This window comes from Copidosoma floridanum, unplaced genomic scaffold (assembly GCF_036245765.1).
Source record: "Copidosoma floridanum isolate Cflo_tuat_1 unplaced genomic scaffold, Cflo_Japanese_pri ptg000024l, whole genome shotgun sequence".
Classification (NCBI taxonomy): Eukaryota; Metazoa; Arthropoda; class Insecta; order Hymenoptera; family Encyrtidae; genus Copidosoma; species Copidosoma floridanum.
The window spans coordinates 6,842,356-6,863,427 of record NW_028321901.1 but is presented as its reverse complement, the minus strand read 5'-3'; the positions used below and the strand labels follow the sequence as shown (position 1 = coordinate 6,863,427).

At 30.8% G+C, this 21,072-nt stretch overlaps 1 protein-coding gene across 5 annotated transcripts in view; it reads right to left on the bottom strand.

Annotated features, from left to right (window-relative positions):
* Usp7 (Ubiquitin-specific protease 7) overlaps positions 1-21,072 on the bottom strand; it is a 780,393-nt gene that overhangs the window by 72,377 nt on the left and 686,944 nt on the right. For all 5 annotated transcript variants that reach the window (XM_089595056.1, XM_089595060.1, XM_089595061.1 and 2 more), the window contains 2 exons: positions 7,111-7,182; positions 6,944-7,043 (listed from right to left, as the gene is read on the bottom strand). In XM_089595056.1, coding sequence (XP_089451182.1) covers positions 6,944-7,043; positions 7,111-7,182 — 172 coding nt within the window. The remainder of the gene's footprint in view (positions 1-6,943; positions 7,044-7,110; positions 7,183-21,072) is intronic.

Genomic DNA, 21,072 nt, shown 5'->3' with positions numbered 1-21,072 from the left:
ATTTGGTCTTATAACTCTGTAATATATAAAATATATATAGTTGTAAGGCCAAAATTCACACACACGCATATATATATATATATATTACCAGCTTTCAATGTATTAAATAATCATTTAAAACTAAAATTCAATGTTGAGAGAGTATTATCACAAAAATAAAATTTGTAAAGTTACAAAAAAAGAGACACAAACAAAACGCACTTAGTGAAAAAATATAAAATTAAAATTATATTTATTTTATAATGAGTAAAAGAAGTCAGTCGTAATAATAGTGATAATAATAGTGAATGATAAAATTGAAAGGTAATAGCAAACTAGTAATATAATTTATTATGTGTAAGCGTAAATGTTGCTAAAAATTTGTCTCTACACTGACAAATTTAATACAGAGTATTTAATGCAAAAACTACCAGCGATATGTTAATATGTAATAGTTTAATTTTTTGGTCTTTGTTTCATCATATAATAATATTACTAACAACTCTGTTGCTATTGTTAAGCAAAATTAGTTATAATTTAATAGATCCTAAGATAAGCTCAGTCTATTTGACATTGTACTATTTACAATAAAACTAAAAAAAATGTGTACAGAACGAGGGATTTCTCCTTTTTTTAGTTTCTTGTTGGTTGATTATAGTTTACGCTAGAGGACTTAGCTGTTAGTAAATTTCGAACCGTATACTGTGTATTTGTCTTATATTTTGTTCCTTGCACACTAAAAAACTAATGTCTAATTTTACAAGTACCTGCTACCACTTTTATGTACAGGATGTTGATCCTAACCCTAATTATAACTTAGTTTACCATAGTCCCAACTATATCGCAACCTCTATGAGAAAACTCTTTGTCCTTATGTAACTAATAATACCTCGTGAATCCGACTTTTCATCCTTAAGTCTTACTAACTTTTTCCCTACAGTAAGTCCAACACCTATCTGACCCCTATGAAGTCTATTTCTGGGTCATCTAATTATTTAGAATCAATCGTAAAGCCTTGTTAATAAATGTTAGCCAGAAACACGTATTGGCAAAGAGATTCCAAGCAACCAACATTCAAGCTTGCGCTACCCGTGAGCAGTCCAAGTAAGGATTTACATCGACATATTTTTCGTCTACAGAGTAAATAGATAATGCTTTATTATATGGTAATTTTGAATTCTTACTGGAATGTTTTTGTGGACGCATGTACAGTAGGGCTGCGATTCAATTATTGAAGGGAAACGACGTGTGCAGCATCTGTTTTAACTTGAAAGAACGAGAGCAAGATGTTTATCAAATTGTATTATTATCTGCTCTTTCACCCAAGTCACTGTGCAGCGCATAACCAGCCTCGTGTTTTGGGAACCAATTCATGCCAGAAATGATCTGAGAAACTGAAATACTTTTTGTTTTAAGAATTTGATTTAGTTAAACTAGGGTAAATCATTTCACGAGTAAAATGAGCTTTAAAATTTTATACATAAACAAAAGAATAAAAAAGTCCTTTAGATGTCTCTTTTTAATACTATTAACTGAAAAAAATACAGGAATTTTTTTAAAGATAAACAATATCTTAAATATCTTATTCTTTTTGGCCATGTGATTAAAATGACTGCCTTTGGATAAATAAGCTTTTGTTTTCGATCTTAATTATTAATTTTTTTTTCTTTATTTTAGTGTATTGTCATTATTTTTTATTATTGAAAGCATTAACAGTGACAGACAAAATAGTTTTTTTTTAAGCTCTCTTTGAATTTCCATACGTTTTATAAAAGTTTCAAAAACTTTTTAGAAATATCTGTTAATTTTTCCAGAAATTATTAGTTTTTATTATCCTTGATGACAAGAGCTCATTTTTTTAATAAAACTGGGTTAATAGAAACGTTTTCTTTATTAGTAACATACGTTATAACAACGTGTTATTGTGATTCTTCCACAATCTATGATTGGTATGGGATATTTTTTGAACAAACAATCATACTATTTATAGGTGAACCGTTTCCAAAATCAGTTAGAACATAGTTATGACTTTGTCTGGAGCTTCTAAACTTATGTTGTTGTGAGAGTGCAAGTATATTTTAATTAATTTTTCTTTGAATATACTATCAAACCTAAGCTATCATGAATTTAAATTTTCACGCTATTTAAATATGTAAAGGCGCCTTAATAATTAAATGTATCTTATGGGGATGCACCTTATGCAAGAGCTTATCAGAGCCACTTAACTTAAGTTACCATCGTAGGTTCGGGTATAAAAGGGCCAGCAGGACAAGGGCTGGTCACTTTCTACTTTTGCTTCCAGCAACTTGAGTCCAGCACTTTGGCTAGGGAGCTCTGCTCTTCAAAGCACTGTATTACATTTATTAATTACCGTAATAAATGGCCAAGTTATATCTGTGTATTTGATTTTTACTTTCTATTTTTATTTTTTTAACTAGGTTACAACGACAGACTATTTGCTCAGTCACCGGGGCCACCCATTTACCACCTATGTATGGGGGTGTATTGCCACACCTATTTTACCAATCTCTTATTTGACATAGTACGTGTATCATACTACGGGCACAGTGGGGTATTTCCGGTGAAACACTAAACATTAGGCTGACACTCTCTGCACCGATGGTACATCAGGTCCACTCACTACCATGTAGCCTTTCTCCAAAGAAAACTCCGTATTTGAGGACGTCCACTCCTCGCCAGTAAGGCCGGTGATCCCTGCCTGGCATCGAATCCACTAATCCTTACCTATAAGCCTTCACGCAGCTTCGCATTCGCTTTGGCCCGAAGACCTGTGAGGCAAGGAATAAATCCTGGAATTACTCTAGAAAAAACACCACGGAAAAACTCGCCCTAAAACAGCCGGGCTTACATAGGAACTTTTCCTGTGATAACCGTTTTTGAAAAAATCTGCACTCACCGGGAATCGAACCTACGACCCCTAGAACGAGGTTGTATTAGTAACAAATACGCATACCACTGAGCCAACGCCGCTCTTTTGTTACTTTCTATATTATACCTTACATATTATATACTACCCTGGCAAGACAAGCGGCGAAGAGGATATTTGTAGTTCTACCGCACCCAAAGGTAGCATAAGAGAGTAGATAATTTGTACATAGTAGTCTAAGTCATCCCAGGGACATTAAGTGCAACGAGTTAGACGCATTACAAATCTGACGACGTGCCTACACACACTTCCACTGAGGTATCTCGTAATATATGTTGGAGGCACTACGAATCCAGCGTCGTACCTACAAGTCCTCATTTCCTCCCATCCTTTTGAAAGGTATTTTCCAGAAATACTAATACACGTGAATAAATGACATAACGTATAGGAACTCTATCAAAAAGTAATAATTTAATTTCAATTAATACATCTATATACAAATACGACTCTAAGAATGTATAGTAATAAAACTTAGTTTACATATACCAAAAAGTTGCATTCGCTTGACATTTTTTTTTTAAATCAAAAAACATCCTATTAGAAGCTGCTAAATTTAATTCTCATAAGTTGTTCTATATTAATATTTTTAAGGTCAATAAGTCTTACTATCGATCCAGCTATTAGTGATTAGACAGCTTCTATTGCTGATATTACACTGTATTTTGATACTGGCAAACTCTAATAAAATCTTTAGTTGGGAGGGTAATTGAATAAAAACTAACTTCTGCTCTAGAATTTATACTCCAAGAAGCAACAACTACATAATATACGGGTATGTAAGCCCTACATGCTAATTACAAAAAATGTAGATTTGTGGCATTTAAGGTTTTTGCAATCTGTCTTTTTTTACTTGCACTTGATGACAAACTAAGTCATTTGAGTGCATAGCAGAGCACGTAGTAAGTAGCTTTTGAGGACTAAAATCCTTTTTTTTAAATTACTCTACTGTGACTGACAAGTAATTTATGGACATGTGTCGGAAAATTCTTGTGTTTTTTGATTTTTGTCGAATTGTTATCCACTAATCTTCTTTGAATAAAGTCAATATATTAAAGAGATTAGGGCTTAAAAAATCAACGTTTTCTCTAAATTTCAGTTCATGAGATTAAAAGATCGTTATTTGAGAATTAAAAAAATGTATCCTCAAGAAGATAATGAATTTCTTTATGTTAACTCCATCCAACTTATGCAAATAAAATTTTTAGCATTAAAAACAAGTTTTATTCAATTCGGAAGGAGTCTTTCATTTCCTTACGCATACTACATTCTATAAGGGAGTGGGGGGATAATTTGGATAACTAATTGCATACATACTAAAAAAGTTAAGTATTAATACATTTAATGTTTATAAGTGTTTGAATGTGTGTTGAAAGTTAGATCCGAGAAGTATAATAATTATATTAAAATGTAGTATGCCACAAGGGACGAAAATATGACATCCTCCAGGGTGTATAATTGACCCGAGCCAAGATAAAGGTGGTAAATACCTCAGAGGCCGTAAATTCATACTGTGGAGCGTGTAGATAAAATTTTTCACCTTCTTCCGTTTTAATATGATTTTTTTTCATGATTTCAGGGTCAAGAGTGTATCATAATTTTCTAAATACTTTTTTCTTATACTCCTGCCAAAAATATGACTACTTACCTGTTTTCAGGGAGCACAGTGCCATATTTCCTCCAAGGTGAAAAATTGTATTTACTGCTAATAGGAAAAGTATTTTTCTATTCTCTGCGTGATTGCCACGCTCACCTTTAGCTTGGAAGGCAATTTCCTTGCAGAGGATGCCAATATTATACTACGTCACAAGGGTAGAAAGTACAGCGTTCTTTCCCGGGCGTACATTGTCACCTAAGTCAAAGGCTTACATCCGACAGATGATGCAGTACTTTTTTCCCGAGGCCCATACACGACTTTCGTCGTGATTATATGGAAAAAAGTGCATTATGACATGTAGGATAAACATTTACTACTTATTGATAAAAGTATTTAGGGTTTCTGTCTTCTGCTCAGATAACAACTGACACCTAGAAGGAAATGCCGTACTTTTTACCCATAAGGTGTAATGTACTATTCTATGAGCCAAGAAAGTGAGTTTCGAGAGGAAAGAAAAGCATCAAAATTACAATTCATTTAAGTCGTTTGTTTATAAATAAGTATACTAACGAAACCATTAATAAATAAGTCGTTAGTCTGTAGTAATTCTTTTACTGGCTTGCACATAGTAAAAAAAAAATTTACTCAGTAGCTATGAAATTCTGTGATGTTGTACATAAGCACTTTACATTTGAACATACTTGCTATTGAAATGTGCAGAAATTTTGTGGCACAGAAATATTTGGCTTATAGGGAATTCCTGAAACAAAACGTTTGCTGGTTTAATACGTTAGAAAGTTCTTTTTTAAAGTTAAAAATTTTAACCATTGTAAGTATCAGAAAGAGCTTCCCATCTCTAGACAAAAATAATAAGATAGTATAGTATCTTTAAAAAGTCTTTGAATTTTTAGTAATATTTTAATAACAATCGTTGGACGACTAGTAAGTTTACCATTGTTCAAGTGTTTTACGATAATTGCTTAAAATCTCGAAAGCAGTATCGCAAAAATAGCTGAAAACTTGAAAAAAGATTTAATAATTAAGATGCAACAAACACTGGATATCGATAATATTTATCTAGCATTAAGCTAAAAACTTGAAGGATTCGATCGTACTGTGCTGACAAGCTGGAATATGTTACAAGTTGTGTTCAAATTTTTAAAAAAGGCAATATTGTCCACATAATACATTATCAGGCACAAATCACCTTTCTAAATGCATAAAAGTGAGACAGAAGTGAAAGATGTAAGATTTGTTTATTGTTTGGTAAGGATTTACAACTTAATGGTGGAAATATGCGATTCATACCTCAGTACCTTACTTAGGTTTGCAATATCATGAACATAAGTAAGCTCAGAGAAAAAAAATTTGCCGGAAGTCAGAAATTTTATTTTTGTCAAGTGCTCTCAATGTTTTTTTTTTTTTTATCATTTGTAGAAAAATACGTACCTGGGATGCCAACTAATACTGGGCAGCTATTTTCATAATCTCAATTTTGTGATACTTAGTGGACAGATTGAAGCTATTTTATGGGGTAGATGATTCAATGTCAGCATAGATAACGGCTTACAGTACAACCGCAGTTAGTACAGTCCTAGCATTATTGCATGTATTACTGTTTCTGAAACTAAACTGAAAACTAACATTTCAGTTGAATTTTCGATCACAACTTTTTAACGTTCACTTGCCTCTTATTGAATATTTTTTTATGCTGTACTAAAAAATTTTGAGTCAAATTTTTCGTATTGGAAATCACTTGCAATTCCTTCAAATTTTTTTCGCAATGCGCTTATTGAGGGGATAAATTCACCGACTTGGCCTTTGAGTTGTTTTTAGCTGCCATGCATTCCAAAACTTTGCGGCTGATTTTGCATTATACGGCGACCCTTAGGTAGGCTCCTTTAATTTTATGGTCAGTCAGCTAACAGGCGATGAGGTGAGGGGTAATTAGCTAGGGTTAAAATTAACACTTATCCCGTGATATAGATAGTCGGCGAAAAATTACTGAGCTTGTAGATAGATAATAAACAAAATCTTAGTAGCAAAATATGATCTATAAAAAAGCATTTTCATTTGAGACGCATGTTTGTAAAAAAAATGAATAATAGAACATTGGTTCTAGACAGAGCAAGTGAGAGGCCTTCATAGATAAAGTCTACATGCTGTTAAAAAAAAATACTTTAGTGTACAAGGTTCTGTGTGTCACACTTGATACACATATAGCAAAGCAAATTTTGCAATATTATATCAGATTAGTAAATATACTGCATGAAACAATGTTGAGACAACTAGATTAAAAATTACAATAAAAGTTAAGAAAATAACATAACACCGATAACATGTAATTGAATTTTAATAAATTATAGGTTTCTATCCAACTTGTACGATAGTAAATGCTTGAATATGTTGATAAAGGTACTTACTTTGATTTTGATGTGGTTTAAAATCAGATAAATCCATACAGTATTCGGGTGTATCATTGATGAGATGCGCTTTATTTGCAGAAACAATCGCGAACTTAAACTAGTACAACGATATAGATTAGGTCTCCAGTTTTTAACATAAGTGAAAAGATATAAATATAACAAACCTTCTCAAACTCCTTTTCTTGCACACCTAATTTTTTAAACAACCTTTCCTTCATTTTCACAAATGGTTCACCCTGAAACAAAAATATTTGAAAATGTAGTTTTATAATGACTGAAAAAAATTTTATGAATGGATAATAAAATTGATTTAGATTGAAAAAGTAATTGGGTTATTAATGCATTGTATATGAATTTACTAAAAATTTTCGTAATCCTAAGATCCATACATAAATACGTAGACATATCAAAATATATTCTTATATAAAAAAATCATTTAACAAAACTGCCTACAATATTAAAATATTTGGTAAAAAATTTAAAAAATGAAAAAAAAGCAATAACATATACATTTATTTTCTAATATTATACACTTGTGAGGATTCTAATGGCATCTCATCTCTATTGCCACTCCCATTTTTGCTCTTGCCTACAGTTATTTCTGTAATATTTTCGTTTTTCCATTTAAATTAACAATACCTCCTTACCATCCTCCGTTTCTTGGTCCTTCGTATACATAGCAGAATTACTACTACCAGTATCACTCGAAGAATTAATAGCAACAACTGTAATGAAAGTGCAGTCTTACCTAGATTTATGCCCAAATCTCAATTATAATTTGAAAAATTTAGTTGTTACCAATACATTTTTTATTTCTTTATCCTTTACTTTATATAACTGACCTCATAAAATAATAGTGAACAAACGTGTTAAAAGTCAGGAAATACGCAAAAAAAAAACTGTGACGTCAACTGAGCACCCCTTATATTCTTTACATCATAATATACATCATCATAAGTTGTACTTAGTCCAGTCATTGTTATACATATTTAGCTATTAAAAAATTACTTGTACTCATTGTGACATATGAAAATAACATTTGTTATAGCAAATTTGTTAACATGACTGAAAATATTTGAACAAATATCATGTGTCTTCCATATTAAAAATTGAATAATTTAATTTTATGGTCTCCTACTTGTAACAAATACAAGAACTTTTTACAAACTAAACGAATGTTAGTTTATAATTTTACGATTCTATTAAATTATTCAAGATTTTTAGTTTCATGGTTATTTGCACTGTGTTGCTATATTTTCATTTGCATACTATTTTTTTTTTTTGTATTTTTTAAATTTAAATAATTAGCCAAAAACTACTATCTAAAGTCGCAAGTATTTTACCAAGCGGTTTACTGATGCAAATCAAAAGATCTTGTAAAGAGAAGATCAACGACTTATAGCTTTTTTTTCGTACGATGCTAAGTATCAATGAAAATATAAATCTAGCTCAACTTTGTTTCATCTCATTATAATTCAATGATATCACTTTTAATTGTAATTAAACCTAGAGGTGGTTCAATAGTACTATGACTGGTCAAGTCTTTAGGAAATTGTTCTTGAGAAATTTATATTATTAACTTATCACAAAAACAATTTGTTACAAATCTTCGTTTGGATATATCATGTCATTACTGAAACAAGTCCTTCTATCTCTTTTACTGATTCAAAAGGTTTGAAATTTTTCCTGTAAAATATACATAGGTTTATTAATAGTTTAGTTCTCTCGAGTATAGTGGTACTAAGATATTGTTTGATTCCAAGAACAGCTAATAATACAATAAATAATGACAAGTACTAAGGGCTATGCTGTTCAAATTGACTTTATTTGAAAAACGACGTTTCGACTACTCCAAGGCAGTCCTTATCAAGTCACTAAAAATTAATCACCTCATAACGTAAAAAATAGTTTTGAACTTAAGAATGATATTAAGAATTTCCTTATACCTGACGGTTTTTGTATCGTAAGTTTTGATGTCGTTGCTTTATTTAATAACATTAATTTTGAATCAGTAAAAGTAGCTTTAGAATCAGTTTGGCACATTTTAAATTTAAAAATTAACTTAGAATTCTTTTCATTTCTAAATATCATTAGGTTCATCATGGAGAATAATTATTTTAGCTTCAATAACAAAAATTACAGACAAAAGTTTGGATCTGCCATGGGAAGTCCATGCAGCTCATCACTTGCAGATATAGTTATGCGTCACATTATAAAAATGCTATTATTTCTCGGTCCCTTTAAAATTAAATTAATAAAAGTTTACGTAGATGATTTGTTGGCTTGCATTAAGATTTCGGAATCCGACAAGGTTTTAAATTATTTGAATTCAATTGATAAGCATATACAGTTTACTATGGAGACACCTAATAACAATAGCATAAATTATTTAGATATGACTTTAACATGGGATAATAATGGACGCATTAAAACCAATTGGTTTCAGAAACCAACACATGCAAACCTATATTTGAATTATTGGTCACACTCTCCATTGTCACAAAAAATTGGAGTGATTTATTCTTTGGTCGATCGTGCAATTAAATTGTCAGACATTTGTTATCACAATAACAACCTAAAAAAGGTACATGAAATTTTGAAAGAAAACAATTACCCACCCGATTTCATAAAAAAACACGCAGAGAGAAGAAAAAAAATTATATATTATAATAATAAAAATGATAATAATAATAATTCAAATAAAAAATTAAATGATGATAACAAAAACTATATTGTTTTACCGTATATAAAAAATTGTGATAGTATCTTCAAAAGTTTATCAAATAAAGTAAGTTATAAAACCATTTTTAAATCTGTAAATAAACAAAAATTCTTAAACCAATTGAGAAAAGACTCAATTAAAAATAAGGATAAAGTTTGTTCAGTCTATTGTATTAAATGTAAAAATTGTGATAAATGTTATGTTGGTCAATCTAGTCAAGTCGTATCAAAAAGAATAAATGAACATAAGAGAGATGTGAAAAGTAAAAAGAACGAATCAGCTATTTTTAATCATGTACAGGACAGTGGCCACTCATTTGATTTTGATGATTTTAAAGTTATAGATAATGAACCAAATTTTTATAAGCGTTTAATATCAGAAATGGTTTTTATAAAAAAATATAATACAGTTAACAAAGTTACAGATACACAAAGTTTAAGCTCAGTTTTTGAATTTTATATTAATAAATACTTATAACAATTCTCATAATTTGATAATTCAAAACAATTTATATCCATCAATCTCTATTTATCGGTTAGTGGCCACTTTCCTTGATATTGAGTTTGATTCTTTAAAGTAAAAATAAACTCAGTTTCATAAATTACCGCTGATTTTGTACTACACAAGGTTCACTACTGTTGTAGTACTACACACACATGTTCTCACTTAGCTTTAAAAAGAATTCCCATTTATAGTACTATATCGCAGTTGAGTAGAATAAACATTTTACATTGACGACACTCTGCGATTATTGTTTAATATTGTAAGTAAAGATAAAACTTATATACATTGTTAGTGCGTTTTCTGTTGTGTACATCTTTATATACATATTTATATTACCATTGCTGTATATTAATTTTTAGTGACTTGATAAGGACTGCCTTGGAGTAGTCGAAACGTCGTTTTTCAAATAAAGTCAATTTGAACAGCATAGCCCTTAGTACTTGTCATTATTTATTGTATAGTGGTACTGTCGTTGCATAGTATCAAGCTATTATGCATGCATCGGTATGTGTCTGCTATGTAGAGCATGCATGTGTACAGATATATCTTTGACTGGCCTTATGCGTGCGTCTGCCTACTTACAGTCAGTCAGTCTGCAGCGAGCTCTCGTTGAGCACGCTACGCGTTCTCTCTCGCGCAAGCACCAGCGCCGCGCGCCGCCTCATATAGCATGGCATCTTTCTCGCTTAGTTACACCTTCACGTGCTCACTTGCTTTCCCATAAATATAATTTCGATTTCAGCACTCAACATCTATGGTGATATACATTAATCCCATATGTTATTAAATTATTATGTGTTTATTAAAGGTGAGAGTTATGATTTCGATACCTAATAGTGTTAGGTATGTGGGAGCTAATTTTTCGAGCTTCATCATACTTCTTCGGCCCCGTTAAGACTCCTCCATTGCCACCCTCACGGTCATAGCCATCCGGTTACATAACTCATACAGTCCCCTCGCAGGGGGGACTCAACATATCCTTAATAAATTTTCCTTGAAACTTTTCATAAAATTTAAATCCACAAAAACTATTTCTGTAATTGGAATAATAAATAACATAAAGATACAAATTTGTTAAAAAATTTTATCCATTTAAGAATCTCGATCAACTTAGACCATTGAAATTTTAGCTGTTGAAAATTTATCTATTTTTGTTAATTAAAGAAATGATTAAGTAAAATGTTGATTAATCCTTGGTGAAACAACGTTTAAAATACTAGCAACTGTAATTAAACTTGTGAGTAGATATATGACTTTAATGCTTGTAGGTAAGCTAGATATTTAATACGTTTAATAGGTATACAAGCAAATATTTTTATCATCGTATCGAGTGGTGCACATGTATAGATGGCGGCACTTTTTACACAAGCACTCTTAATACTATCCGTACGTGCCTCATTGGACGAATTAGATTTCTAACTTACCTACAAGCATTAGAGTCATATACCTACTAAATCAAGCTTAGGTAAAAGACAGCTTAAAAATTAAGAATGAGAACTTATCTAAACCTACGGTGCGAGTGAATGTACGGCTTCTCGGTAGCTCAAATGGTAGAGCAACTGTCATGTAAATAGGAGGTTGTGCGTTCGATCCGCACCGGGGGAGGATATTTATCCCATTCTTATGTATTTCCTAAGAAAATTTCTTGAAAAAGGGATTATGTGGATTAGTATTATGAATCTTTAGTATATTTAATACTGAAAAAAGGGCATGTATAGATAAAATTAAAAGTGCTTATATAAAAGTGCCGTCATCTATACATGTGCGCCTCTTAATACGATGATAAAAATGTATCAATATTTGCTTGAATACCTATTGGATGTACTAAATTTTCAAACTTATTAGTGTTCCCTCGAGCTTTCAAATTAAGTGATAAATATACTATACTCTGGAAAATTAATAAATCTTTTAGAATATACTTGAGGGTAATGTAATTTTTTAGATTCGTTCTACAAACAAAAAAATTTTATTTTTATTTCTCAAGAACCAGCCATCGGCCCAAAAACTTTATTGCTCTTACGTAGAATATACTTTTCTTTTAAATCGTTGTTTCAACGTTGTCATATTAGGTTTTACGAATGGCATGTACAAAGTAGTATCAAAGTAACGTATCATACGCCAAGCGTACAAGCGCCAAGCCAAGTTGACCTACTAATTGAATTTATATCTTATGTATAATGCAGTAGTAGCAAATTTTATTCGTCTGTTTATCTCACGTCCTCATGAAGGTCTTTGTTATGCATTATCTATTTAATTTTTGTTTGGTATTTAGTTTATTCATTAAAGCTAAAATTTTTTTTTTATCAATTGGGATTTTAAATCTTGAAATATTTGAATTGAGAAAATTAATTTTATCAAAAACCTAGTTATATCTTACTTGGTAACTTAATGAGTTTAGTAAGGCCGGAAATAATTAATTTTTAGCAATAAAATAAATTATAAGGTGTCAAGTTCCCTTTAACAGTGTTTTAACAATTTATAGTTTTTTTTAACTTAACTTAATTCTATGATCGTTGGTTAGCGGCTGCTTGCGCGCACGCAGTGAAAGATAAAAGGCGAATATTGGTGTATGCAAAGAGTTGTTATACTCTTGAGTTTAAGGAGGAGACGTCAGCTTCCCAATCCAAACGACTAAGCATAGCTTAACCTAATTACTCCTTATTGACACTAGAACAGTCAAAGTACAATAATTACATAGTAATTAATAGTTAAAACTGCTGATCTCTTGGATTTTACATGAGGTAACAGTTGCTGTCAAAATTTTGTACGATATTTCTTATGAAAATACGCAGTAAATAATGTTAAAATTATTAATTTTCTTTATTCTTGGATGTAGAAGTGCAAAAGTATATGACATGGCATGTCACATTTTTATTTTTTTTAACGCCTCTATTTAATTTAAATACACATTATTTCAGAAACACTTTAAATACACTGCCACTTAAATCCTGTATTTTACTTTTATTAAAATATTGTTTGTTACTAATTTACAAACCGTTTTATTATAACTTCCATGTATATTACTCATAATATTTTTTATACTTTAAGTTTATCCCTAGCATTTTATATTTATATGACAATTTAACTATATCAACAAAAATCGATATAAGACACAATTGGGTAATTCTTTTACAAACCGAACGGATTTTGACCTTCACCTATCTGATTCAGCTAGAATTTTTTTTCCAGTTTCTATGTTGAAGAATAAGAGATCCGTGTCCGAGGAATTTTTTTTATCACTTATTTTCGATTTGATAAGTTATAACAAATTTCATAATAGTGGCTAGAGACTTATTTCAAACAATGTATAGCTCCAAATCCTTAATAGCTACAAAATTATTAGAAGTGGCACTTTTGTAGCTAAAAAGTTAAACTTTAGGAAAAAAAATTGAAAATAAAAATATTAACAAATTAATATTAATATTAATAATAACAATTTAATTGTTTAAATCGATTTTTCACAATTGTCGTCAAAATGACTTAATTTTTTGTCATCACCATCGTATTCTCCATAAAATTTTACGTAAAAATCAAGTTCTTAAAATATAGCGACTTTTCAATTGTTATCGTTAAAATATTAATTTATGTAGCTCGTAATGGTAAAAAAAACTATTTTTTGAGTATAAAGTGATATCTATACCTCGTATCAAAAAAAAGTTAAATGTAAAAACTATAGATGATTAAAAAATCTACAATTTTTGTATTTACCAGTTGTCAGTATAACCTCAAAATTTTGTATTATCATGCAAAAAAGCGAGAAATACCCATTTTATCATTTATTAAGAGTAATTTATCACTTGTAAAGCGGAGATGAGCAATAATAACTAAAGAAATTATACTTGATTAAATTAATAAAAATGTGTAATAAGAAACCAAGTAAACATCATGATTGCTTGATATTTATTTATAGATGTAACAAAATTTTCATGTACAAGTAAAACTTTTTTTTAAGTTTCATAACAAAATTATGTCACTTAAGATATTTCATATTATTTGTTTTTTCGAGCACAGAAAACAGCCTCGCTTTCAATTCTTGACGAGATAAAGGAACCATGCTACGATATTTTAGCGTTCCCTTAATCGCTGTTGCTTTCAAAACTCTCTCTGACACTAATTTTCTTTCTTCTTCATAATCATCATTTGTAGAATAATGCCAAGTGATATTGGGCAGTGATTCTGTGGCCCAATCAAAAAGTTCCTGCGGCGTTCGAATGGGATTGTTGATTCTTTGAAGACTTGCTCTGGCAGCTAGTCGTTAAACAGTCCCACCTATTTCGTCGCATGGCCCCTTTCCATATGAAGTGGGGTAAAAATACCACTCTGCTGCTATTTTAAAGTCTTTAAAGTAATGAGTGAGATTAATATAGTTCTGTTTATTTTTATACTGACCACTCGCACCGTCAAACATGTATATTATTTTACTTATACACGGTAAATTTAATTTAATAAATTTAATCAACTGCTTTTGATATAAATGTACGGCAATAGTAACGTGATGTAGGCATTGAGAAACGCAAACAAAACTTGACATTTTTAATTCATCCAAGTCATTCCTATGATAAACTGAAAATAGGTATACGGTTGCCTGATCGTTGTTCCAATGTATACCCTGAACAGAATTTTGAATTATGAAAGCATAATTTTTTGAGAAGTCGCAAACTACAATACACTTTTTTTCCCTCAGTTTATTTTTCATCTCATTTCGAAAATCCCTTTCTTTGTTAACCAAAAATAATTGAATCAATAGTTTTTGCAAACCTTCGCTTAACTTCAGAGAAAATTCATAAACTGAAAATGTTAGGGTCTGCAATGAGATTCTTTAAACCATAACCCATTGTTTGTAGGTAAAAATTTAAATCCATTTTTCTTCAAAAATTTTCTCCAGTTGCTCAATAACATCCGTCACGCCAAGGCACTTCTTACAAGAATTCAAATAACAATCAGTCGTTTTTTTGTTTTTGCATACCATACGATCCAAACAATCCTTATAATTGATCAAAGGCAGCTCGGAACTGGAATGAAGTGATTTAAAATTGGCAACACTCACTAATAAACTAATATTTTTATGTATAGGACATACACAAACAAAGTGAGTACCAGAAGAACCTGCCAAAACACAATATTCCGGCCTCAAGCAAGCAAACTCTGAAAAACTATGTTTCCTAGTTCGATACGTACAACATTTTTTGCTATGCCTATCATGTGACAAGTTGCAGAAGGAAATGTGTCCTCAATTTTTTTATAAGACCACGATCGAAAAAAAGTTAAAATTTTAGTTTTGTGAACGCAGTCGGCCAAAGTATTGAAACATTTTTGCAAAGCACTCATTATCGAGGATTTCTCGTCATCTGCTTCAAGATCATCTGGATCATCTTTGATCAAATTAAGAATTTTTTCATCAATTACGGACGATATTTGTTTTGATTTTTGTTCCAAATACCTTTTTGACGATGGTTTTTGTTTTTTGATGGGCGAAGATCCGAAGAAGCATAATCCTTTGTCGAAAAAATCCACTCGTCCACTTTGCAAAAATGGATCATCTCCCGAAAATCCAGATGCACCGTCACTGCCCCAAACTTTTATGTCAGATTCTTCACTTGAAAGATACTTCTTTTGTAGCGTCTAAAAAAAAAAAATTACTCAAACATCAACATAAAATTCTACGAGAGGTTAGGTATGTTTGCACTTAATATAATAATCAAAATAATGTACGTACCAATTCTGGTTGTACTGGAATTAAGTGATTTAAAATTGGCACCACTCACTAATAAACTAATATTTTTATGTATAGGACATACACAAACAAAGTGAGTACCAGAAGCACCTGCCAAAACACAATATTTCGGCCTCAAGCAAGCAAACTCTGAGAAACTATGTTTCCTAGTTCGATACGTACTAGTAAAACTTTCATACAAATCTTTTAAATTATTCAATACCAGCCTTTTTTTAATTGGTACCGATTTGCCGTCTACTTTTATTAGAACGTAATCTTTATTTCTGCGCATATATTGAGTGTAATCATCAGACTGGTACAAGCTAACAATTGTATCGATAACATTATCATCTAGAGACAAATGTTGTTTTGGGTTTGGATCCCCAATTCATCCTTAATCTCGAGCAACATTTTTTGCTATGCCTTTCATGTGACAAGTTGCGGAAAGAAATGTGTCCTAGATTTTTTTATAAGACCACGATCGAAAAAAAGTCAAAATTTTAGTTTTATGAACGCAGTCAGCCAAAGTATTGAAACTTTCTTGCAAAGCACTCATTATCGAGGACTCGTCGTCATCTGCTTCAAGATCATCTGGATCATCTCTGCTTAAATTAAGAATTTTTTCATCAATTACGGACGATATTTGTTTTGATTTTTCTTCCAAATACCTTTTTGACGATGGTTTTTGTTTTTTGATGGGCGAAGATCCGAAGAAGCTTAATCCTTTGTTGAAAAAATCCACTCGTCCACTTTGCAAAGATGGATTATCTCCCGAAAATCCAGATGTACCATCACTGCCCCCAATTTTTATATCAGATTCTTCACTTGCAAAATACTCCTTTTGTAGCTAAAAATATATTAGACTAAAACATCAACATAAAATTCTACGAGAGGTTAGGTATGTTTGAACTCAATATAATAATCAAAAGATTGTACGTACCAATTCTGGTTGTTCATTTTCACTCTTTTTTGTATCTTCTTTTTATAACTTTGTAAACTCCAAGCGGCAAGAAGAACAAATTATTTGTTGTAATGCATCTGACGAAATTGCCAAGTCCAGTTTCAAAAGTTGGTTTTCATTTACTGTCCTCAAATCATAAGTGTTTGTTGTTGGATGGTTGAGATTAAAAGGATTAAAACATATGTCTGATCAATAACTAGTATTTTGCATTTTACGTGCTTCTTTCCGTGGCATTGTTACAAAGTAAGAATTATTTACTTTTAAATTACAACGAGTGAGAATATGTCTTGGTAGCAGACCAAAATAAACGCAAAACTGATCCAAAAGCCATCGAACTTGTAGTACGGGGAATGTACGCAAGTAGCGTGGGTAACACTTATAGAATCTTAGATCGTACTGTAGGCAGGTTTTTCTGCGAAATTTTCAAATTCCAAAAAATCAAAGAGATGAAAAATCTATTTTTCTTATAAATTCAGACAATTAATAAAACAATAAAAAACAAAGTAGCATTAAAAAAATTTGAAGAACAAAAAACAGTTTACGTGTTGATGTTATGTTGAGCATTGTTATTATTATTTTTTGTCTAGTGGTAATTAATTTTTTCATTTTTTAATAGAAATTCGTTTTCCATTATTCAGAAGATTAGATTCGTAAAGAAATCACTCATGATTAAATTTCAATAAAAATTTATAGTAAATAAATGATAAAATGGTGATTTCTTGATTTTGTGCATAATACAAAATTTTGAGGTTATACTGACAAATGGTACTGACAAAAGTTGTAGATCTTTCAATTATCTACATTTTTTACCTTCAACTTTTTTTGATACGACGTACAGATATCATTTTATACTCAAAAAATAGTTTTTTTACCAGTACGCACTACGTCAATGAATATTTTAACAATAACAATTGAAAAGTTGCTATATTTTAAAAACATGATTTTTACATTAAAATTGACGCAGAATACGATGGTGATGATAAAAACTTGATTCATTTTGACGACAATTGTTAAAAATCGATTTAAACAGTTAAATTGTAAATAACAATATTAATTTGTTAAGTATTTATTGTTTTTGATTTTTTTTCTTAAAGTTTAACTTTTTAGCTACAAAAGTGCAACGGATAAAAATTTTGTAGCTCTTAAGGATTCGGAGCTATACATTGTTTAAAATAAGTCTTTAACCACTATTAAGAAATTTGTTATAACTTATAAAAAATAGGCAATAAAACAAAATTTTTAGGACATATATCTCTTATTTTCCAATATAAAAACTGGAAAAAAATTTTCAGCCGAATCGGAGAGGTGACGATTAATTTTTATCAAAATTTGTTCGGTTTGTAAAAGAATGACCCATTATAGAAATACTGAAGAAAACTTTGTCCCTATAGTTTTTCATTTAATAAATATAATCTTAAAATTCTGTATGATGCACACAAATCTTATTGATAAAATTTCTAATGTAAACGGAACTATTTTTATTGAAACCGTTTCCTATAATCATTCGCCCTAAATAGGTATATTAACAATAAATATTATAAATGATTAATACAAGTCGTTATTTTCAGGTCCCTGCTTGAATAGAATTTCCTCATATTAACGTAATGGAAGGATTACGGGCACTTATAAAAACGTTTTTAAATCAAGATTGCGACGCATTAAATTAAAATTAAATTTTCCCTTTTTACTTTTATGTACGCTGCAGATTTGTTCTTATTCATCACTTTTCAAGTTACTAATTCTAAATCTTGCTTTTTTTTATTTTAGGAAGTCTGTCTCCATGCATTAACGAGTGTATACACTGACTCATCCTAGTAGAAAAGAAAGAAAAAATTTCTGCAACACAACAAATATCTTTGAAAAACAAAGGATTTCAACTTAAGCTTCTAAATTAAAGAGTGTGCATTTGCGATAAAATTTTGCGTAGAAATGTTCAATTTGTTGGATTTCAGTTCCACAACTTAAATAGCATCTAAGTCTTAAATAAAGTTTTTGGTTTTTTAAAATGTATACAAATTCTGTAAACAGGCGCTAACTCAGTCAGCTAGGTCGTGGATTGGCACGCGGGAGACCCTGGTTTGATTCCCAGCCAGTGCGACTTTTTCGGGTAAGTACCTCTGTGAATTTTCACATGTCCTTTTTTACCACGCAATGCTCCTCGAGGAGGGTTTAGGCGACCTTCTCGCAGCAAAAATTGCCTAATTTCCCCCTACTCCCCTCCTGTAATGGTAGGCCTCCTGTCCCTTCCCTTGTCCCTTTCCTAAGTGCCAAGTGCCCATAGTAGGGCTCTTAAACAAGGAGCCAGACGTAGAGCACCATAATATATAAAAAAAAATTTATATATGAAGTGTCAAGGATACAATTATGAAACTTTTCCGTACTTCCTTTACAGCCTTCTAAAAATTCAGATATTTCTGTTATAATCAGTTGTTGACAGCTGTAGAAATATTGTCTACCCCCTTTTTCTTGGAGTAACATAGGTATTTTGATTTTTATCAACATAATTATTCAAACATTAATAGTACTAACTAGTTATCAAATTATACTTACAAAAACTGTCAATCATACTCACAGACACTACCAATTAGGTTTTATTGAAACTTTGGTAAAATAACTTAATAATAGTCAACTAATTTTTTTTAAAAATGACAAGTTTGTTTATAAACAAATGGACTCCCTTCTGTTACTTAAGAATTAGTATTTGTAATGATCAACATGGTAATTTCGAATGTCGAAAAGTCACTGAAGTAGTTTATATTCGTAGTGTTCCTTTTTCTTATTGAACTACAAAGCTGTTACGAAATACTCAATTACTTCGAAAATACTAACAATATGTAAAAAAAATTTTTTTTTTTTTCATGAATAAAATCTTTTATAAAATAAAACTTATAAGTTTTCCATCTAATAATACGGCAGTTCCAAAGTGTTAAGTTTTATCAGGCTAACTTTATAATAGTATTGGCTAAGCCTTAAAGTAGATTATTTTATCTTAATTTTTTGTGAAAGAAAGGTAGAGAAACAGTTATAGGGAATCAATAAAAAAATACAAGGAAAGTAATGCTAATAGACATTAAGGGACTGCATCTTTTAAAAGACGGGATATCGTGGCGTGCATTTCGTAGTTGGGAAAATGATATTTAGCAGGTTTATACTCAAAAGTTTTGAGAAAATAAAGAAATTTTCAAGTTGTTGTGATTTTTTTCTTACCTTGAGAGGAATGATAGATGCAACACCAAAGTTAAAATACTTTTCATTTCTCATATTTTTTTATACCAAGGTTACATACATACTGAAACTCCGAGATATCTTATTATAACTTTATTAAATCATTCTGTGACGATCGAGAGTTACATATGTTAGAACGGACCAGACAGTGTCACAGTTCTATGAAACTAAAATTGTAACTGACTACAAAGTGAGTGATAAGGCCCTTTTGTATACAAAATAAGAGTCTATTACAAGTGCGGAAGTTACAATCATCTTCTAACCTGATAATAGTTATCAATTAAAAGCTAGAATATTGAACTTCGGAAAAGTGTGATTATTAATGTAGATAAGTGAGATGCTCGTGTAGCTACGTAACGCCGTAAAGCCTTGCTGCCATTACACGGCTCATGTACGATGATTGTATAGTACAAGGAGAAGTAACGATATAGTTTTGGGATGTTACACCTCCAGTCATGGAAGGTTTGTAGTCCCTATGGACTAAGGTTATTGGTAACGAGTTCATTTTTTGATTGAAATTTTATGTATGCATGTGTATTTATATTGTTCGAAACACACATAAAATTATTACACCAATCTAGAGTATATTGTATATGTAGGTGGTAAAATAGGAGCTGAGAAGGGATAATTGACTTAACGAGGTACAATGTCACAGTGAACTATGATGAAGAATAAGATTCTCATAAGTATTATTTATGATTAAAGACTAAAACCTAGTTAAGTGATTCGGTTTGTTGGCTAAACCCTTACATACACTAATTGTTATGATGTGGCCCAATATTTCGTGAAACCTATTCTAAAGTATGCCATAGATAAGGCTATTACTAGTTGGTCCGTCGTGGGGGTTGCTATAGCCGTATGACGGGGTAAAGATGAAAAAGTAAAGGATTGTCTTTAAGTCATGTTATATTTTTCTGTTATCAAATTATTTCGGCATTATACATGCTTACATATGTGAATGTTTTATTATTATTGTAATTTATATACATTTATATAATTAA